The sequence below is a fragment of the Leptosomus discolor genome, chromosome 5, assembly GCF_034619465.1.
Source record: "Leptosomus discolor isolate bLepDis1 chromosome 5, bLepDis1.hap2, whole genome shotgun sequence".
NCBI lineage: Eukaryota > Metazoa > Chordata > Aves > Leptosomiformes > Leptosomidae > Leptosomus > Leptosomus discolor.
Window position 1 is genome coordinate 29461621 of NC_141395.1, and position 18959 is coordinate 29480579.

General features: G+C 38.3%; 1 protein-coding gene across 1 annotated transcript in view; it reads left to right on the top strand.

The window, feature by feature from the left end:
- The first annotated feature begins 754 nt into the window (after nt 1–754).
- The window catches only part of ADAM23 (ADAM metallopeptidase domain 23), a 68292-nt gene continuing 50087 nt past the window's right edge, over nt 755–18959 (top strand). The window contains exons 1-3 of the mRNA XM_086465521.1: nt 755–923; nt 2008–2234; nt 12618–12694. Coding sequence (XP_086321647.1) covers nt 755–923; nt 2008–2234; nt 12618–12694 — 473 coding nt within the window. The remainder of the gene's footprint in view (nt 924–2007; nt 2235–12617; nt 12695–18959) is intronic.

Here is an 18959-nt window from a genome sequence, read left to right on the forward strand (position 1 = left end):
ACCCGTGGCCGCTTCTTCTTCTCCCCTTCCAAGCCTTGTTCTGGGCTGCCAGTTTCCGAAATAATTTCACCCTGCATTAAGTTCTTAAACGAGTTCGATTATTTCCAAGCTCAGCTGCTTGCAATTGCGCACGCTGAGAGCGGGTTTCTCCGTGTTACCCCAACCAGGGAGTTACATATTCGCTCTCTGCCTGCCCCAGGGGCAAGTTAAAACTCGTTAATGCTCGTTAGGGCAGTTCGAGGCACCTGCCGCCCGCCCCCGCGGGCCGCGAGCAGGCCGTGCCCCCGTGCTGCGGGGCCGGCAGGCAGCCCTCGTCACCCGTGACACCAGGGGGACGCGGCCTGGCCTGGCCTGGCCTGCCCCAGTGAGCGCCGGCGGGGCGAGGGGGCGGCTCCGGGCTGGACTGTCCCGCCTGCCCCGCTCCCGGCGGCAGCACGACGGACAGCGCCCGCGCAGCCCCGCCCCTCCTCACGCTCCCGCCGCGGGGCGAGGTCGGCGCGCATGCGCCTGCAGTGGTGTTGGGGGTTGGAGGCGAGAGTTGTGGGGGGGTGGGGAGCGGGAAGGGAGGTGAGGGGGAAGGTGTGCGCGCGCCGCTCCCCGCCCGCCCGTCCGCCCTCGCGCTGAGGTGAGGGCTGCCCGCAGCGGCGAGGAGAGGCGCCAGCCGGGCGGGTGCTCCGCGGGGAGCCGCCTGCCGCCCCCCGGGCACGGCCCATCGCGGGTGAGGGCGCCGCGCCGCCCCCGGGCGCTATGAGCCATGAAGCCGCCCGGCAGCATCTCCCTGAGGCAGCCTCGCTGCGGCCGCCGCTTCCCCGCCGCCGCCCGCCGCCCCACGCTCCTGCCGCTCCTCGGCCGCCTTGTCTCGCTGCTCCTGCTCCTCTGTGGCTCCTTCTGCCCCCGGGCCCACGCGGCTGCAGCGGCCGCCGGTGGGTATGACGGGTTGTGTGTGTGTTCGTGTGAGAGGGGTGTCTGCTGCTCGTCGGTCCCCGTCCGCCCCCTCCCCTGGCCACCCTGCCTCCGCCCCGGGCGATGAACCCCGATACCGTCCATTTCTTCTCAACGATGCCCTCTTCCGCCCCCTCCAGCTCTGTGTACGTGTCTGTTTCGGCGTAGAGGGAAGCGGGGCTCAGAAAATGCTTCCTTGGCTTGCTTGCTTACAAAAAAGGGTAGAAATGTGATACTTCCCCCTCTGATCTTTTGAAGCCCGTGCTGCAGTATTTTAGATAGAGGGTGATGTGCGTAGAAATACCCTGGTAGGTATGCGACAAAAAAAGGCTTAGGTGGGTTTTGTGTGTGTGAGGATGCATGTGTACAGGGATCTGGCTGGGAAGCTAATTTGGGTTTTTTTGAGTTGGATTTTTGTGTGTGCTTTTTTGTTTATTTGCTTTTGATTGCATATAGATAACGTGGAATGCTGAATATAGTCGGTCTGTGCATCATGTTATTACTGTTATTGTTACATTGCTTGTTGATCGACTGTATCTTGAAATTTTAATGAGAAAGGATACAGGATTTCATCTGAAAAGCTGCCCCTGCAGAAAAGAGCTCTTGTTAAAGTTAAAAGAGGGAGGTAGAAAACTTCCTGTGAATTCAGCTTGCCTTAGGATCGTGGGGAATATTCTTAGCCTTTTGTAGATGTATCTTAGGGTTGTTGGGTTTTTGTGTGTGTGTGTCTTTGAGAGAAAAATGGGCTATCAAAGAGAGTGTAGGGGGTAACTACATATCTGTTAAATGTTTGGGGGTTTTTTCCATCTTGGAGGTTGAGGCATTAAAATATTTGTAATCCATGACTGCATATGAAAATGTATATGCATTTAAATAAACAGTTATTTCTGAAAACATTTTATGTGTGAAAAATGAATCAGGTCTAGCTCAATGAGTAAGCTAGCTTTTTGTTTGCTTGAGTGATTAATAAAATATTACAATACTGCAAGATAAATATGTAGCTTTTTTATAGAAATAAACACATTCTGTCATCTAATTTATGGCTGGCATATCTTTCTTCCTCAGACCTGCATTGGAATGAAACGTCAGGCGGTATAGAGGGAGTACTGACAGATGAAGAGAATACATTTCAACAGAATAAAAGCAGTAACAGTAAAAATTACAGCCACAGCAATGCAATCCAGAAAGAAATCACGCTGCCTTCAAGACTAATCTATTATGTCAACAGAGACACTGAAACCCCTTACCATATCCTGGATACTAGGGCAAGGCACCAGCAGAAACATGACAAGGTAGGGTAAAAAGAGGCTCACTGCAGAATTTTCAAAATGGTAATATGTTATGTGGAACTGTGTTTGAATATTTTATTCTGTAGATCTTGAAGACTTAATGGCAGTCCTTACCACCATTTTTAGGACTTAAAGTAGGACATATAATTAAACAAGATTGTAATTTCCCTTATGTTAGTTTAAAAATAATTATTTTGAATTTTTCAGGGTGGTTCAGAAGCTGAACTGTAGATAAAATGAATGGGATCTATGCAAAGTTGAATTGTCTGATCAATGTAGATTCTGGTGTCTTGACTTATCGTACGCATCATCAACAAAATGCTCCTTCCAAAATAGCTCTAGACTGCAGAAATGTCTGCATAGGGAGTTTCTTTGGAATCCTGAACTTGGAGCATGAGTTATTTGGCTTTGAGTGTATCATGCACTAATAAATGCAGTATTGGTTTCCTGCCAGTGTATGACCAGCAAAGACCACTGTAAAGTGTTACCAATTTTTGTCAAATAATACCTGCATTTTTTAATTTTCAATGACAAGATCTAATACTTCATTTTGTATAGATGCAGCTAGTACTTTCTTTTCTGAAATTACATGGAATTGAACAAACTTTGGTTTTGTGAAATAACTTTGCAGAGAAGTAAACCTATTCTAAACTATATCACTTAGGAGGCACCCTTTAAAACTATTCAGTCGTATCTTTATTTTAAAAATTAATATCTTACGACAGGTTAAAAAGAAAAGTGAAGGTAAAGAGGGTTTGTATAGGAAGGGATGGCCCTGGTAGAGAAGAGAGACAGCAAAGCACTTCAGTGTGTATAATATAACTGAAGGACGTAGCCATAATGGAGTTCCTACCTACTGAATTGCATTTCTTTTGAAATTTTAGAAAGTGAATTTGTTATGCATTAAATCTGGTTTTGTTGATGTTATGTGCCATTTAAGATGTGGAATTCATATGGAGATACTGTATAATCTTTGAAAAAAAGATGAGAATGTTGTATAGTTTTGATGCTTTGATGGGAAGAAAGGTTGCTTCCTAGCTTACTGAACTTGGATACCAGTATGTGCCTTTGGATGCATCTAAATACACTGGTATGTTATGGATGGCACGGAAAAACTGTTCAGTTCTTCGAAACTGGAGCGATTTAAAAGAATACTACATTCAGAACTTTAAAGTGAGACAACTCTTTTAAATAAACGCTAGGGACTTTCTGTTTGTCTCTTTGCACAGGGGTGTGGGAAGAAAGGGATTTGCAGGTGCTTGCAGACCTGCCTTTGGGAATAGTGTTTCTTCCATGTTACTACATGAGTTGTTTTTCTTGGGAATCCATGGAGGAGAATGTCCGTCAATCTCTTTACTTACCCAGCATTGCCCACAAGAATATTGCTGCCATTGCTTATCCTTCCTATGCCCTACTTAGTATCTACCTGTTGGGGTAAAGCTCTGCAGAAATCAGTGCTGACAGAATTGGTATTGATTTCCTTGGATATGCTTGCTGCTGAGTATTGTGTAAAGTGGATTGCTTTTCTACTTGCTGTGTTCCTTTTAAGCATAGGGAATGCTAACACTACAGTTTTTTCCCACAGAAGGGTTCTTTTGGGGCTTCATGAAGAGTGACATTATGTTGACTTCATTCTTCTGGCGTGGAGCTTCTATTGCTTTGATCTATTTAATTGAAGGAAAGGGTTGATTGTTCCTTGTCTGGATTGATTTTTGCATGTCTTGCTTCAAGAGCACCATAGAGGGCTTCCCCCCCACCCAACCTGCATCTTGTGTCTTTCCTTGCATGAAGTATTTTCTTTGCCCTTCCATCTATTTTACTAATAATATAATACCAAATATTTTGGTTTTGTTCTGTTTAACGTTCACTATAATCGTCTCTGTAGAGCAATAATTTGGGAGGGAAGTCTGCCTAGGATGTAAAAGGAAAATAACCCATAAAGAAAACAGAATGCAATTGGGTTGTGAAAGATACAGGAGGGTTTGGATTTTTTTTGTGTGCGTGTGTGTATTTTTTTTTAGTACTTGCTTTTATTTTTACCCAGAATTAAAATAAATGCTATATTGTAATAAATCTTGCTTCTGAGATTTTGCTGTCTCCCATGTTGGTAATAAAAAGAAATAACCAAAATAGCTTTATAGTTAGGTAAAGAAAGTAGTCTATATTTAGGATTGATTTTTAGCACATGGAAAAGAATAGACAAATGTGATGACCTCATATTACGTACAGAGTGGAGAGCTGAGGAAGAAAAAATACCATTGTTTCTGGTGTTACTGTTCTTGGAACCATACAGCCTTTAACCTGTATTTTCTTGTTGGCCTTAATATACCATTTATAAATATATGATGGGATATACTCCCTGACTATATATATTACTCAGTAGACTCTTTTCTGTGGAACTTCATTATAGAGGCCAGAAGAGTATAAGCCATATGGATATTTTGTGGGATTAGGCCTGAATACCTCAGAAATGCTGAGTCACTATAAGGAGAGGGGGAGAGTAGAGGAAATTGTGTGCATGTGGGAAGAAAGAGGTAAAGCTAAAGAAATATAATTATGTAAAATGATTAAAAGTGATTTTTATAAATTCTGTTTCTAAAAGTAAGGGTCTGCAACCTTATTAATGGAATATGTGTAGAAATGAAGGGCCAGAGGACAAAACAGCAAACCAGAGAATAAAAAATTTAAATAATGGTTTTCCTAGCACTGATCCTCTTTTTCCCCTTTTGAATTTGGTGAAATGCCGTCATAATGAGAGGGCATATGTGATCTAAACTGTTGGTAGAACCTCTCTCATTCCTTCTTATTCATCTAAGAAGCTTTTTCTCACTGTTGAAAAAAAGTTTTGACTAAGTGCTCTATCTCCAAGGTGAACAAAGTCCTAGTGTGTAATCTATTTTTCTTTGTGCTCTGAAAAAAGCATATTTTAAATACTGGATGCTTGAGGACTTTAAAATCTGTATACCTGTTTCCTCATAGTCAGATTAAGGCTAGCTGGTTTTGAGTTCTTCTGAAGTTATTTTTAGTGTGAAATGTTCAAAAATGAGCATCTGTTTATAAAAACACAGTGAAGAAGCTCACAAGAATTCTTAAACTTGCTGAAGAGGTCTGAGTCATCTGTGTTCCATGGCTCTATCTTTCTAAACTTCTGCAGGTGGAGGCAGCATTTTAAATGGTATTTTAAATGGAAATGGTAAACTATTTACTGAACCAGATGACTGTGTTGATTCATTTTTGCAGACTGCATATAGAAGTTTGTTAGGACCGTTGGGGAAGACTGCATGGGACACAATTTGTCACCAAAGGCTAGGAGCAAGTCCTGATGGTGGCCAGCCTGGGGAAAAATCTTGCAACACAAGATGTGATCTCGAGATAATAGGATTGCCAGAGAAACACAGCTCAGGGCAATCTTAGCAAACTTGAGTGGAAAACAGCTTGAACTAGGTGCATAAGAAGGAAGACTGTATCTGATGGACACTTTCTAACTGTTTTTAGATCACTGAATCATAACTTCTCGGAAGTTGCAAAAAAGCAATGTTTTCATGCATAATTCTGAGCTGTTAGTATAATTTTGGGGAGGAGGGTGAAATCAAAAAAACTGTTTTGCAGACCCTAATGACTGAGGGGAAAAAAAGAAGTGTGATAGTGGTTTTGACTGTGAAGACACTTCCACCTCTCAAAAAAAAAAAAAAAAAAAAAAAAAAAAAATTCGTTTTGGGCTATCTTTCTTGGGATGAAAACTCCAGGTGCTTCTGTTCAGCTCAGCTGTTTAAATAAAGAAAATAGTCCTGCCAGAAATATTTTGTTTATTCCTCCTGAATGTTTTCTGCTATGTTGCCCTGCTTTAAAGGTTGAGATACAGTGATCTCTCAGTCCTTTATGCAACGTTGTTATGTAGTGTACAAAAGTTGAGAGGGAAAGCATCCTGAAGATGAAAGGAAAACAACTATACCACAACCATTGTGAAGGAGGTGGTATTGAAGAAAAGGCAGGACTGTTTTGTAAAAGATTAAAGGTCCTGGTTAGTAGTATCTCAGGAGGTGGCATCATGTGAATACCTGCTAAAATCCAGATGAAAGTCCTATGCGTTAATTATTGTCTTCCATTGCTTGTCTTAGGCCAGGTCTTCACTTTTAATCCCCATGTAATGAAAACTGATCAAAATAATGAACAAACTTCCTGTGGCTTGTGTGTATGAGTTTAAGACTGTTGAGAATCTTTGTAGTGTTTCATCTGGCTTTATGGTTTGGTTGGGGTTTTTTTTCAGAATTTTCTGTGGTGCAGCTTCAATTTACACTACTTGCAAATGTGCAAATGGATGATTTTGTGTACTTTGTCTTTTTTTTTTCTATTCTATATTGAATTTATGTTAATGCAAAAGGCTTCTGGACTCTGTTTTCAGTAGCTACTAACAGGGAGGTTGAAATTGGTCTTCCTGTCTTCTTTGGTTTCTGGGAGTAGAAGGCCATCTTCCTTATGCCAATTTCTCCTCAAGTAGAGCTACATTTCGGTTTCCTAGCTGAAATGTGGATTGAGATATTTCTAAAACTTAAATCTTTTTTTTTTCTTTAAAATATATTTCTGGGTCCTCTCATGAGCTTAAAGTGATAGCCCAGAAAAGGTTTTCAGTTCTTAAGTGTTAGGTAGCGCAACACTTGTTAGGCCTTGTTCTGAAATTAAAAAAAAAAAAAGCTCATGTGTTTTGTAGCATTGGTGGGAAGTTGGGTACTGCAGGGAAGTGGCCCAAGATATGGGTGCACTACTTTGTAGAGTCTTATGAACAAAACCCTGAGAGCGATATGATTTGAGGCAAGTGTACTACAGATGGGTCTCTAAGTATTGTCATGTTGGGAGAGGATGGTGGGTTCTGCCCTCTGGGGTTAGAAGAGCCACAGTAGGATTGCTTTCAGAGGTAGGACTGAGCCTTTGCCACGTACCAGCAACCATTCGTTCAAACAGTAGTCTTCAAGGCTTGAGGTTCAAGTGTGTCAAAGTAACCTCTCTGTTGTTAATCATTAAAGACTCAGAAACAAATCATCAACGGAAGCTTTTTTAAAATCTTGAATGTTTTAAGCATGAGTTTTACATGCTGCTGTGACACTTAGGTATGCTGTTTCAGTACAAAATGCTTTATTTCCAATGAATAGTGGAAGGTTATCTCAGCATATGTGCCACATAGTAGATGTTTTCCAAATGCTAAAGAAGGATGGCTTCTGTATGAAGTCTGAGGATAGGCAAACAAGCTAAAAGAAGAGTAAGGAGTTAATATTTAGTAGGTCACAATGATTTGTGACAAAACTTGTACTATTATCAAAATGAAGGTCTAGATAAAAATATGTTTTAATGGTGTGAAGTCCATCTAAGTCTGACTTAGGTTTCTAATTCCAAAATAAGAGTGATGAAACCCCTTGCTCAGCTACTGAAATGAGAGAGGTGGCTTTTGGCCATTATTTTAGTCAGCAGAACTATACGCAAAACTGGATTTCTGAGAGCAATGACCTTGTCATTTGGAGACCATATCCTTATGAATATAGCAAGAGACCCATAGATACTATCAGTCAGTTAAATAATGCTATTACTTTCGTTTAAAGACTTGTGACAGAACTTAGTGTATTTGAAAGGATAACACATTGCATTTGGCATAGTTTTACTGTGAAGAAAGTAAAACCAATGTAGTAATTTACTTTTGGTAATAATGGTTGTAAAATTCCTGAAAGTCTGGAAAAAGTGAATTATGGACAAATGATTCCCAAGTGCAATAATGAAAGTGATGAAAGCATTCAAGTTGTGACATGGATCAGTAGAACTGAGATTCCAGTTACAGCCTTCTAGTCCATTTTTATCTTGAAACTTACGGTAAGCTAATGACTGATTTGAAAGAAACTGAAATTATTTATGTATATGAATATTTAGCTTGGAAAAAAGAGAGAGCTAGCAGTTTGCACAACAGCTACAGCACTCTTGGAATGTCCCTAGTATGAAGAATCTCTTATTACAATGACTATGCTAGTAATGTGAGCTTCCAGAACAGTGAAAAAAACCCCTCTTTTTTTTCTCTCTGAAATTGCTGGGTGCAGGAAAAATTTTAAAGCTTGAGACCCTCTTTCAACCTGCTCCTACATTTCATCAGTAAGTCTTTGCTGCAGAAAAACTTTATGTAATTTTGCAACTTTGCCATTGGTGTAACTTATAGCTGTCAAAGCATGAACCTCTGCAGAGGTTTTTAGATGATAAATAAACATGTACAGAGGAACTTGGTCTCCTGTTTATGTAAGTAAAGAATATTCATGAAGATGTGAACATATGCATGTATGCAAGTGGTACAAGAAGGAGATATTTACTATTTTTCCTGTGAAAAGACATGGTAAGATACCTAGCCCATATATATATATTCTTCAAAATATATACTAATCTACATTATATTCTTGTTTGAATTTATATTTCTATGCCAATCAGAAGAACACCATATTTCAGATTATACTTAAGGCATTGTATTACTTCATAGCTGATAAGGGAATACTGTGACATGGTAAGCTGTATAACAGAATTCTGCAGATACTTTTCTGAAATGCTTCCTGCCATCATGGTGGTACATGATGGCTGTAAAGGCTAAAACACTTGATGACAACTCACTGGTAGCTTTCTGTGCTAACTTGTTACAGGAAAAATGTCAGTTTCAGGATTAAATACAACAGTCTCATTACCTTCACCTGGTTCCTGGCTTATGGCTTTCACGGGTAGTTATTAAACTGGCTGGACAATGTCTGTATTTTGCTGAGCAGTGGTGTATCACATTCACTTGAATTTGAAACAATGTTTTTGCTAAACTGCAGGGATTTAAAATCCAATATTCTTTTTTGTAACGAATGGTTTGAGCTGAGTTTGGAGAAGGTAAGGTGCCCTGCTGTGTGGTAGCAAATTAGTGTCAGCTGCTCTGCACCATTTGCTGGTGTGTATAGGCTACATCTGTTAAGTGAGGTGCAGTAATAGCTAGCAAGTAGTGTTTTTATATACAGAAGTAATTGTTTTCAGAAATAGCAATGATATTGTATCTAATCCTAAAAGATAAACTTCTTATAATATTGTAGACCAAGAATACAAGTTAATTTGAATAATTTTTAAATTGCAGAAGGGTAAAGAATAAATGTTTGATGTCTTAGCACCTTAAAGGATGGTATACATTTATCACTGAATGGGCTTGATTGGACAAAAGAGCTATAACAGATCAGACTAGATGTCCATCTGGCTGTCCGTGGAAGTGATTGGTAGCAGATGCATAGGGAGGGGTATAGGAGCATAACAGTCATGGGGTGCTACTTCCTAGACAATTTGTGGCTCAGGATCTTCTGGGAACCAGAATTTGTGTCTCAAGGTTTAATAGCCCTTGATGGGAGTTCCCAGTCTTGAGGTTATCCAGATTTTTGTTATATGCATATAGTTTTCAGTATCTGTCATTCTTGTGCTGAAGTTTTAGGATTTTGGCATGTTTCACTACACCATGATTGCTTTTGAAGTGTTTTTTATTATTCATGGTGGCATGTCATCCTCCACACTTAAACATTTTCTTAATCAGTTAGGTAGCTTGAATCTTCTTGAAAGATATTCAAGAGTTTGGCTTATTTAGTTGATTTGGAATTGGCAGTCAGAACAACAGTAGTGACAAACCAAAACCAAAATGTAAAGTGAGAAACAAAATACTTGGGTGTATCTCCCTTGCAGGTGATTGTTTAGCCTTGGTGCTGTTCTTGTTCTAAAAAGTTTCAAAGAATTAACGTTTTAAGTAATGTGTAGTCTGTTGGGAGAGGTGAAAGAAATGCTGCACTTACATCAAACTGAAAAGAAACGGTATGTTTTTATTTCTAAACTAACTCTGGGAAAAGTATATAGTTATGATGTTACTTTTTTGCTCAGTGTGATTAAGTATAGTGTTTGGGATCAGTGGTACTTAGTACTGTTTCTGAAATGACTTGTAAGCATAGTTAATGATCTGCTACACTGAGTAAGTCCTGACTGGGCAGTTACTTTTTGCCCTGTTACATGTGTCAAGAAAGTTATGCCATAGATCTGTAAGTGATAGCCTTATCTTAAAGGAAAGACTCAGTCTTCTTGGTTTGTATGTAAAAATGCAATATATTCAAAATTACCATGTTTATCTTCAAACAGGAGATATTTTGAAAAACTAAATTGATATATATGACACATAATAAAAACTAGGTACATCAAGAAATTCAGTAGTTCTCATTTCTCATGTTTCAGAATGATCTTAATGGAACAGTACGTGCTCTTTTAAACTTTCCAGATAGTTAATATTGAAGTCTTGTTTGTGGCATATATATTAAGACACAGTTTTAGGTAAATGTTACATGTGGAGGGGACTCAAAGCAGTAGCTCCAGTAGCTCTTAAGTGAAATAAAATTAACTGCAACCCTTGTCCTGCAACAGATTTGCATGCTTTTTAAAAAAAATTAAATACATGTGCGTGTTGAAAACATAATGCAGTTTTTGTCATGAACATGTGAAAAACTCCTTGTGACGCTTGGTCCTTGATTTCACTGTGCAAAAAAAAAAATGGTGCAGGAGCTGAAAAGCCTCTCCTACTAGGCACGCATTTAAACTGAGATTCTGTGCTGCTTTTTTGATGTATATGCTAGCTTTCATCCTTGCAGATTCTCTCAGATTCTGTCTTGATGGAGATTCTCTCCATCAAGTCATCTGTTTATCTTTATACTTAAACTGTTTCACTATGGTGATTCAGAGCCGCTGTAAACTCGGTTTGCCAGGCCAGTGTTACCTCCGTGATCTGGTAAGACAACTGTTAATATTTGTTTTCCAAAAAATGTGAGAGCGCTTGGTAATGGCTTGCTTCCATATTATTTTAGGAATAATTAATAATCTAGGAATATTATTTTTAAAATTCTTGCTTAAATGTTATTGTATTTTTTAATAAACAAAACCAGGTTTTAGGTAAGAGATTGTTTAATGATGTTAAAGATATTTAAAATATTTTGTAACTACACACTTTTTTTTAAAATAAGTTTGACAACAAAGCTCTGTGACCCTGTTGAAAGGGAAATTATAATTCTGGGGGCAAAGAATGATAAACTAACACAGAAAATACCACAGCTGGTTTTAGTCACTACAGCAACTTCTAGAAGTATTTTTTTTAAATTATATTGAAGGGTTTTATGAAAGATGACGGGCACTTTTGCTGAGAAATAAGGTGGAAAATCAGTGCTGCTCTGTGTAGTGCAAGAATGGAAGAGGAACACTACCAATTTATCCTTTGTGGAAAAATCTCCAAAGGAGAACAAAACTGTAGGTCTTGTGGGCTGTAAAATCTAACCTTCATATTATTTAAGTTATGCTGTAAACTGGCTAGAACTTTGTATAGTTTTTGTGACATACCTGAAGATTGATTGTGGTGTTTAATAAAAAATAGTATTTGTCTTTCGATTAAAAGCCAGTCATAATATTCCAACTTTTATGTAGTTATTAAGGCTGTATCAAGTTAGTGTATAAGTAAGCGTGATTTGATTAGAACATTATCATGGAAGAGGTTCTTTGAAATTCAGATCTAATCTCTTCCACCCTATTGGAACAGTCTTCACAAAAATAAGTTCTTGGATCATCGCCTTATTTTTCTAAAAAACAGATGAGCACATTTCAAATGTCTTTGGCTTAAGTTACAACAATATAGAAAGGAATAAAGAATACAATTTATGTATCTGACAAAAACTGAATATCCTGAAAGTTAACTCCCAATGCAAGGCAAGCTAATACTGCTTTTTGTTGTTGTTGTATGTTGAGCAGCATCAGTATTGTGTACACAGGTTTGGCTACAATGCCAAGTACAAAGCCTTTAATTGTGAAAGGATTACTTTGAAGGAGTCTTTCCTGTATGTAATACAAGCCTTGCAATGAGTTTCTTGTTTGAAGGCCTGTATTGCAAATGCTTTATTTATTTCAGGCCTTTTAAAGTGAACGAATGCAGTAACATGATGAAAAGAACAATATACTACGTTACTTATGCTGTTGTTACATAGCCATCTGGTTATGGCAAAATTTATAGACGTTTATGTGAGTTTTTTTTTTTTGTCATCTTGTTTTTATGAGGAATGAGTGTGTATTTGGAAGAATACTTTTCAGGTACTATTTGCTTCTCTCTCTTCCTTTACTCTCTAAAAACGCAAATCCTTTTGAATCAGTATTTGGTACAAGGGCAAAGCTTTTCATATGCCTATGAGAGTTGCGAAAAGAAGCCTGTTTTCCGTAACTTTATCACAGGTGTTTGTCACATATTTGTTGCATATAAAGCTCAGTGATTCTTTTGACAACTTTAAATGTTCTGCAAAACTGTATAGTATTCCCGTGTGTTCATGTTTACAGGCTGTACATCTGGCCCAAGCGAGTTTCCAGATTGAGGCCTTTGGCTCCAAATTCATCCTTGACCTCGCATTGAATAAGTAAGTGCACAACTTGAGCTTTCTTTCTTTCCTGCTCTTATTGTCTTTAACTTATGGTACAAGGTCAGGGCACATGAAATCCTAACATCTGCAGAAAAATATGCTGTTATCCAAATTTACTAATACAAAATAACATTTAGCCTTTTTTAAGCAAGGTAACTGTTACTCTTGCTGACGCCCATAGCATACATACCTTTAAAATTTTATCATTCATGATAAAATAAATGATGATAGAGAGATTCCAGTACCAGTAGTGCTTGAAAGGTGTGGATTTTCTTGTGTGTTTTTTTTTTTACTTAATGATAAATTGTCATGTAGTTGTTACCTTAGTTGCTCAAGTCAGTGTGTGGGAATATTGTAAATATTTGTATGAATGGCTCATCTTTAATGATATGGAAAACATGTTATTGTCACTATAATGAAGCTTCTAGTGAGGTGGGAGTTCTAATGGTTTAGCCATACTGAAAGGTGCAGCTAGAGTCTGTTTACTAGTAAGACAGGCAATTTTGCAGACTTGTCGGGTCTAGAAGATTGACTTGTAATACAGGTCAATGGTGGTTTAGTTGTTTGTATCACATCTATTTATATCCCCCAAATCAGTACTGAATAAGTAAAATGATCTACAGTATTGCTTAAAAGTGTGTTAGGCCCTTCTGCTGCCATTGAGCCTTTCAGCACACTTAAAGGAGAAGCAAATTTACAGAAGTGTTTTATGAGAGTCAGAATTGGACCCATGTAGAGTAATTCCAGTGGCATAATCATGACATATTTGTGAAGGGAGCCTATACCTAGTGGCCTCTAAGCTACAGGGAATTTCTCCTCTTGATCTGCTTGCCACTGTTGCTGTTTGCATGTCCAGCCAGTAATGAGACTGAGCACACATTCCCAAGATAGCACTATGCATAGGATATCGCTGGTCACACGGACCATCACAGAGGAAAAAAAACATTGTCTTTACTGACACCGCATATAAACGCGAACAGCACTCAAGTGAACAAGAATACAAACAGCCTGATAAAGCTGTTCTCCAGCTGATGGGAATTGGAAGTTTGCTGGTGAAGCAGGTTCACCAACCATCTCCTGATTCACAAGTATGCCCACATTCCCAGACTCAAATGTTAACACAAGCTTTAGGTTCATCAAACGTTCATGTCTAGGACTAAGGTCTCTTACTTGGTCACTGGCCTTAGGTCTTTCCAGATATGGGCCTCCTCATAGTTGTTGAGTGACTCTGAAGTTTGCTTGCACATCACACCCGTGCAGAATAGAGAATTTTGCTTGCACATCGCACCCGTGCAGAATAGAGAGCAGAGTCACACAGAAAATATTACAAGTAGGACTCAATAAAAACATAGGACAGACTGCAGTGATCAGGTGAAAGGCTAGGCCAGACAAACCTGCTGACTTGCAGCTTACACTAATGACTCCTCTTTATGCCCCTTTCTGTCCATTTTCCCACACTTGTTCCATCCTGATTCACCTTCCCTAGCTTTGGCACTTCCCCTGAACATCCCATAAACATATTTGCAGATTTCCACGGGCCCCTGCAGACACCCTGTAGTAAGTTTGTTCTTTCCTAGGAGACCCATGATGACATTGTTTATCCCTTCTTATCTGTTCTAAAGTTCTGGTTGAACCTCTTCAAGGCCATGTCTGAGTGGCTCCTTCCATGGCCCATCAGTCAGTGACCTAATGGAGATAAAACAAAGACCAGAACTCTTATTTCGTGTTCATTAGGGTTTGTGTGTCTGGGAGTTGGTTGCTTTTCCTGTCCTAGTCTTTGATGCTGAATGGCTGTTAACCAAATACCATCAAACCCTGTAGCCTTACGTATTGCCCATATCCTTGCAATGTTACCCATTGTCCAGCCCTGCTGTTTGTCCTTGCTTATTTATAACAACAGATGGTCCATAAATGTACATATTTTTTGCAGCTGTGGTTCCTTTATTGCAATCGAGAAATGCAATGTCTTTCACCTCAAAAAGAGAGAGGGAGATGACTTGCTGTGCACCTTATGCGAAGAAGTTCTGCTTTTGGGGTATCAAGAATTATCTTACTGGCTATATGTAAGGTGCAGGGTGTTCAGGTGTCTTACTGCTGTCCCTACTGTTTGCCTCTCTATACATTAGGTCTTCTTCTAGCTTCCAAAGTGTTTTTTGACTCGTAAATATTTGACTTTATCTGGTTCTACTCCAGAGAACAATGACTTCAAAAACTTGTGCTACATTTTGACCTGACATAAGACTCTAAAACTGTAAGTCATAAAACTTGTAAGATCATAAATTGTAAATACCCATAGACAATGATTTGTAAAAGACTCATTCTTGTATCTGCCTTTTACTACTAAGTTGGATTACAATGAATTTTTCTTGATATACTGGTATTGCTAATGTCTAGTCAGAAGGAAAGGCAGAACAACAATGAGGCCACAATGTTGAGCTGTTACGTGATGTTGGCCAAAATAATCCAGTCATATGTGGAATATGTATTCAAAATCTGGAATACCCTTGAATATGTTGAATATATATTTGTATCAGTTACTGTAATGTGAGTTAATGTCACCTACTCTGTGTGTGTATTCTGTACATTCTGGTTTTGTCTCTGCCTTTTTCAGGGAAGTTCTTTGAGTATATACAGGTAAAATCAGAGGATGGTTGTTGCCTACAAACAGGTTCTAGTTTTAAGTTTTCGTTACCTTTGTTGGAATCTGTGTGGTTGCCTACCTTCTATGTTCCCGCTGCTCTTTTTTTTTTTTTATATACAGCAAGTATTATAACCAGGAGGTGGAAAAAATTGGATATTCACTTGCATTTATAACTGTCAAGATTTTGTAAGAACAGGTGGCAATCTGAAAGTTTCTGGAGCATGTTAATATAAATTTTTACTTGATGTTTTCTGTCTTGCTATAGTGCAACAGCACAAACAGCTTGAAGGAGATAAAAGCCCATTAAATCTCTTGAATCCAGTGTGCAGAGAATTCAAATGTAAGATTTGTATGGAGTTTGGATAATCAGCTTTTCAGCTGCACAAGGCCTACAGTTGTTAAAACAGATGAAATATAGTTTGTTACCCTAAAGTTCACTGTTGGCAGTTTTTTTCGGACACGAAGACTCAGGAAAAAAAGGTTAGTTTTAACAAGGTGGGCTACTCTGAAGTTTCAGATCTTGCCCCTTATTACACTTAAATGTTTGACCAATTTTAGGCTGTCAGTGTGATGTCATTTGTGACAATGCATAGTAGTTGCAGAGATGTGGATTATGGAAATAATTTCATACAAAAAGTAATAATTTTTCTAATCTGTAATGGATTAGATAATGTTTTCAGTTAAGGCTCTTTGTACAAAAATGAAAGGTTATAGGGTACTAGTGGGGTAACAATCCCATTTGAAAAGTTAGTCTTTTTATAATTCAGCTATGATTGTCTGCCCAAACTTGATAAATTCCCTATGCAACAAGTAACATGTAGCATCATCTTAAAACCAATTTATAAAAAAAGCCTTTAAAAGTGTTCATTAATTTCAGTAAATTCATATTTTTGTCCTCAAACAGTACTGTCAGTTCATTTGTTGTAACAATCGGAGTAATCAGTGATCCAAGTATATCTGAATAATTTCTTATTTTTTTCATTTATGTATTATATACATAAACAAATGTTTGTGAGGTGCTGGCAAATTACCTTTTAATGGTCTCTTTTCCACCAACATGTAAAAGTCTTTTAAGTTGCTCTTTTGTTGAAGGACAAGTCTTTCTGCAGGTAACTTTTATATCCTGTTTGAAGCTAGGAGTCTCTATGTTCCAATGCAGTACTGAAACACATCAGAGTGCAATACTACCGAAAGCAGTGAATTAAAATTGTCTACTTGCTGGTTTTTAGTGATGAGTGAAGTTGGCTATATTGTCTGAGAGTTTTGAGCCAATGGTCTAGCATAAGGAGTCTTGTCCGGCACTCAGGGCAGAGGCCATGCTAGAGCCTTCCCCAACTAGGACTGTAGTGGCTGAGCCACGTAGAAGGAATGGGGAATTAGGTATCTGAGCTGGACAGAATCAGAAGGTGGAAAACAAAGACGTCTCTCCCTTCCTACTGAAAACTTTCCTTGAAATTTAGGATTTTGGGGGAAGGGGGGGACAGGGTGGAAATGATCAAAACCAGCCTTTATTTTTTGTCTTGTCTTTTTGGCTGTAGAATTCCACCTTTCCAGGGAAATCCATTTTCTTTTCAATTAAGAGATCAAATGAAAATCATCTGGCATCTTAGGCATGAACTGAAAAAAACCCCAAACCCACCACGTCTGACTAACATGGCTTAAATATTTGAGACATTAAAAGATGATGTCTATTGTGAGCAGTCTTTTATGTGAAGTGCAGCATTACAGCCAACATATTACAGCCAATTTTATCCATCAATTTAAAGCTTGTAGTCTTTGTGGTGTATGTTTCTATAGGGCTGAATTTAGCTTGAGAATAGTCCCAGAGGAGATTACATTGTTAGCAGAATTAAAAAAATACAGGGGAGTAACTGGATTATTTGAGAATGTATTTGATTCTTGTTTTTTTTTTCCTCAAAATTCTGTTTTAGTAGAAATGGGAAAACTAGTCACAGTTTTCCAGAAGGAAACTTCAAATATTTATAACATTTTCTTAAATAAAAGCTTGAGCATTTAGGGTACTAAGTCGATCCTGTGATACACAACCTGTGTAAATTAAATGTGATTATTACTGTGGTAAGTTTAACTGTAGCCTGCTTTTTGAAATGTTACAGATGAGAGGCGGAAAACTCAGTCTTAGGATTTTACAACAATGCATGTGTACTCCTGTGAGTAAGTTCAGTTTTGAGTGTCTCAGCTGTAGATAACAGGGCTCTATTGCCTTATTTGCCACTGCCAGAACTGGAGGCAACCTATTAAAAGTTATTGTTTGCCTCAGCGGGCATTTCACATGCAAAAAGGCAGACACAGATACTAAAACCTCTCCATATTTTTAAAGACACATTAATGTGTGAAAAAAGTTTTCTTATGTTTAAAAAATTATAAAAACCTGATGGTGTGAAGAAACTTCCTTTTCAATTACTGTGTTCAGCTGTAAATCAGAAGCTTTAATTATAAGCAATATTTCAAGTTATTCTGCCTTCTCTTAGATTTTTTTTTAATTGTTTAGTACAACTTTCTTCAGGTATTGTTTTCCATCCTGTCTCTAAGGTTATGATAAAAATGTGTATTTTATAGTATTATGTATGCATGTTCTTTTGTATGTTCACTAACGCGCACTGTCTAGTGTTTTACACATTCACTCTTGCAGGAGTACAGTAGGAGGCAGCACCAATCCCACCATTGACCAAGGGCTTGCACTCTTAGCTCAGTGTCTCAAATATTTCTCAGTAGTATTTCCAGCTCCTTGTCATCTACTTTCAGCATGCTTCGTTCTCAGATGTAGGGCATCAGGACATAACTAGAGAAAGGACTGTGAAGAATTTGTTGTCTGAACATCCTTGAACTGAGTCAGAGCTTCTTGCACTGAGGGAAGCAGACTGATCCAGAAAAGTAAATCTGGAGCACTTTCTGCACCATTCTGTAAGACTTCAGAACATGCTTTCGTGTCTGTCTTTTTTTTTTTTTTTTTGAACATGTTTCCCAATTTGAGGACCTATTAATAAAATACCTAAAAAATATCACCTAGGTAATTTCAGTTTTATGAATTTGTTTTCAGGTCATTGTTTTCTCTACCTGAAAGCCAAGCCAAACAAAAGCAAGAAGAGCAAGAATGTGCAAGAAGTGATTTTTAAATAACTGTACTATTTACTGTTATACAAACATTATGATATTAAAAGCAGAAGTGACTGGGGACTTTCTTTGATTCCATAGTTATGAAAAAGCTAACCTATGCACTTGCATCATCAGTTGTTTCTTTTAATTGCTTCTAAACATAGATGCTTGATCCACAGTATCATGTTTTGACTTCAAGCTCCTTCAAGACAATGTAATAAAAAGTAGTGAAACCTTGCCATGTTTTAAAAAATAACAATGAATATTTGCAGTATATTTATTCCTTGTAGACACTCTTGTCAGAGCAGGTTTAAAGACAACAGACAAGTAAAGACTACTGTAAATACATACTAGAAACTTAATAAATTCCTGTAAGAACAGTCAATTCGACAAAGCTTGTGGATAGAATTGAAACTGATAAGAGAAACAAGGCTATAGATGGCCATTTCATTAGATGACAGTGTCTTGATGTAAAAAAAATGCTGTAGCAAGGTCTCAACTTGTTTT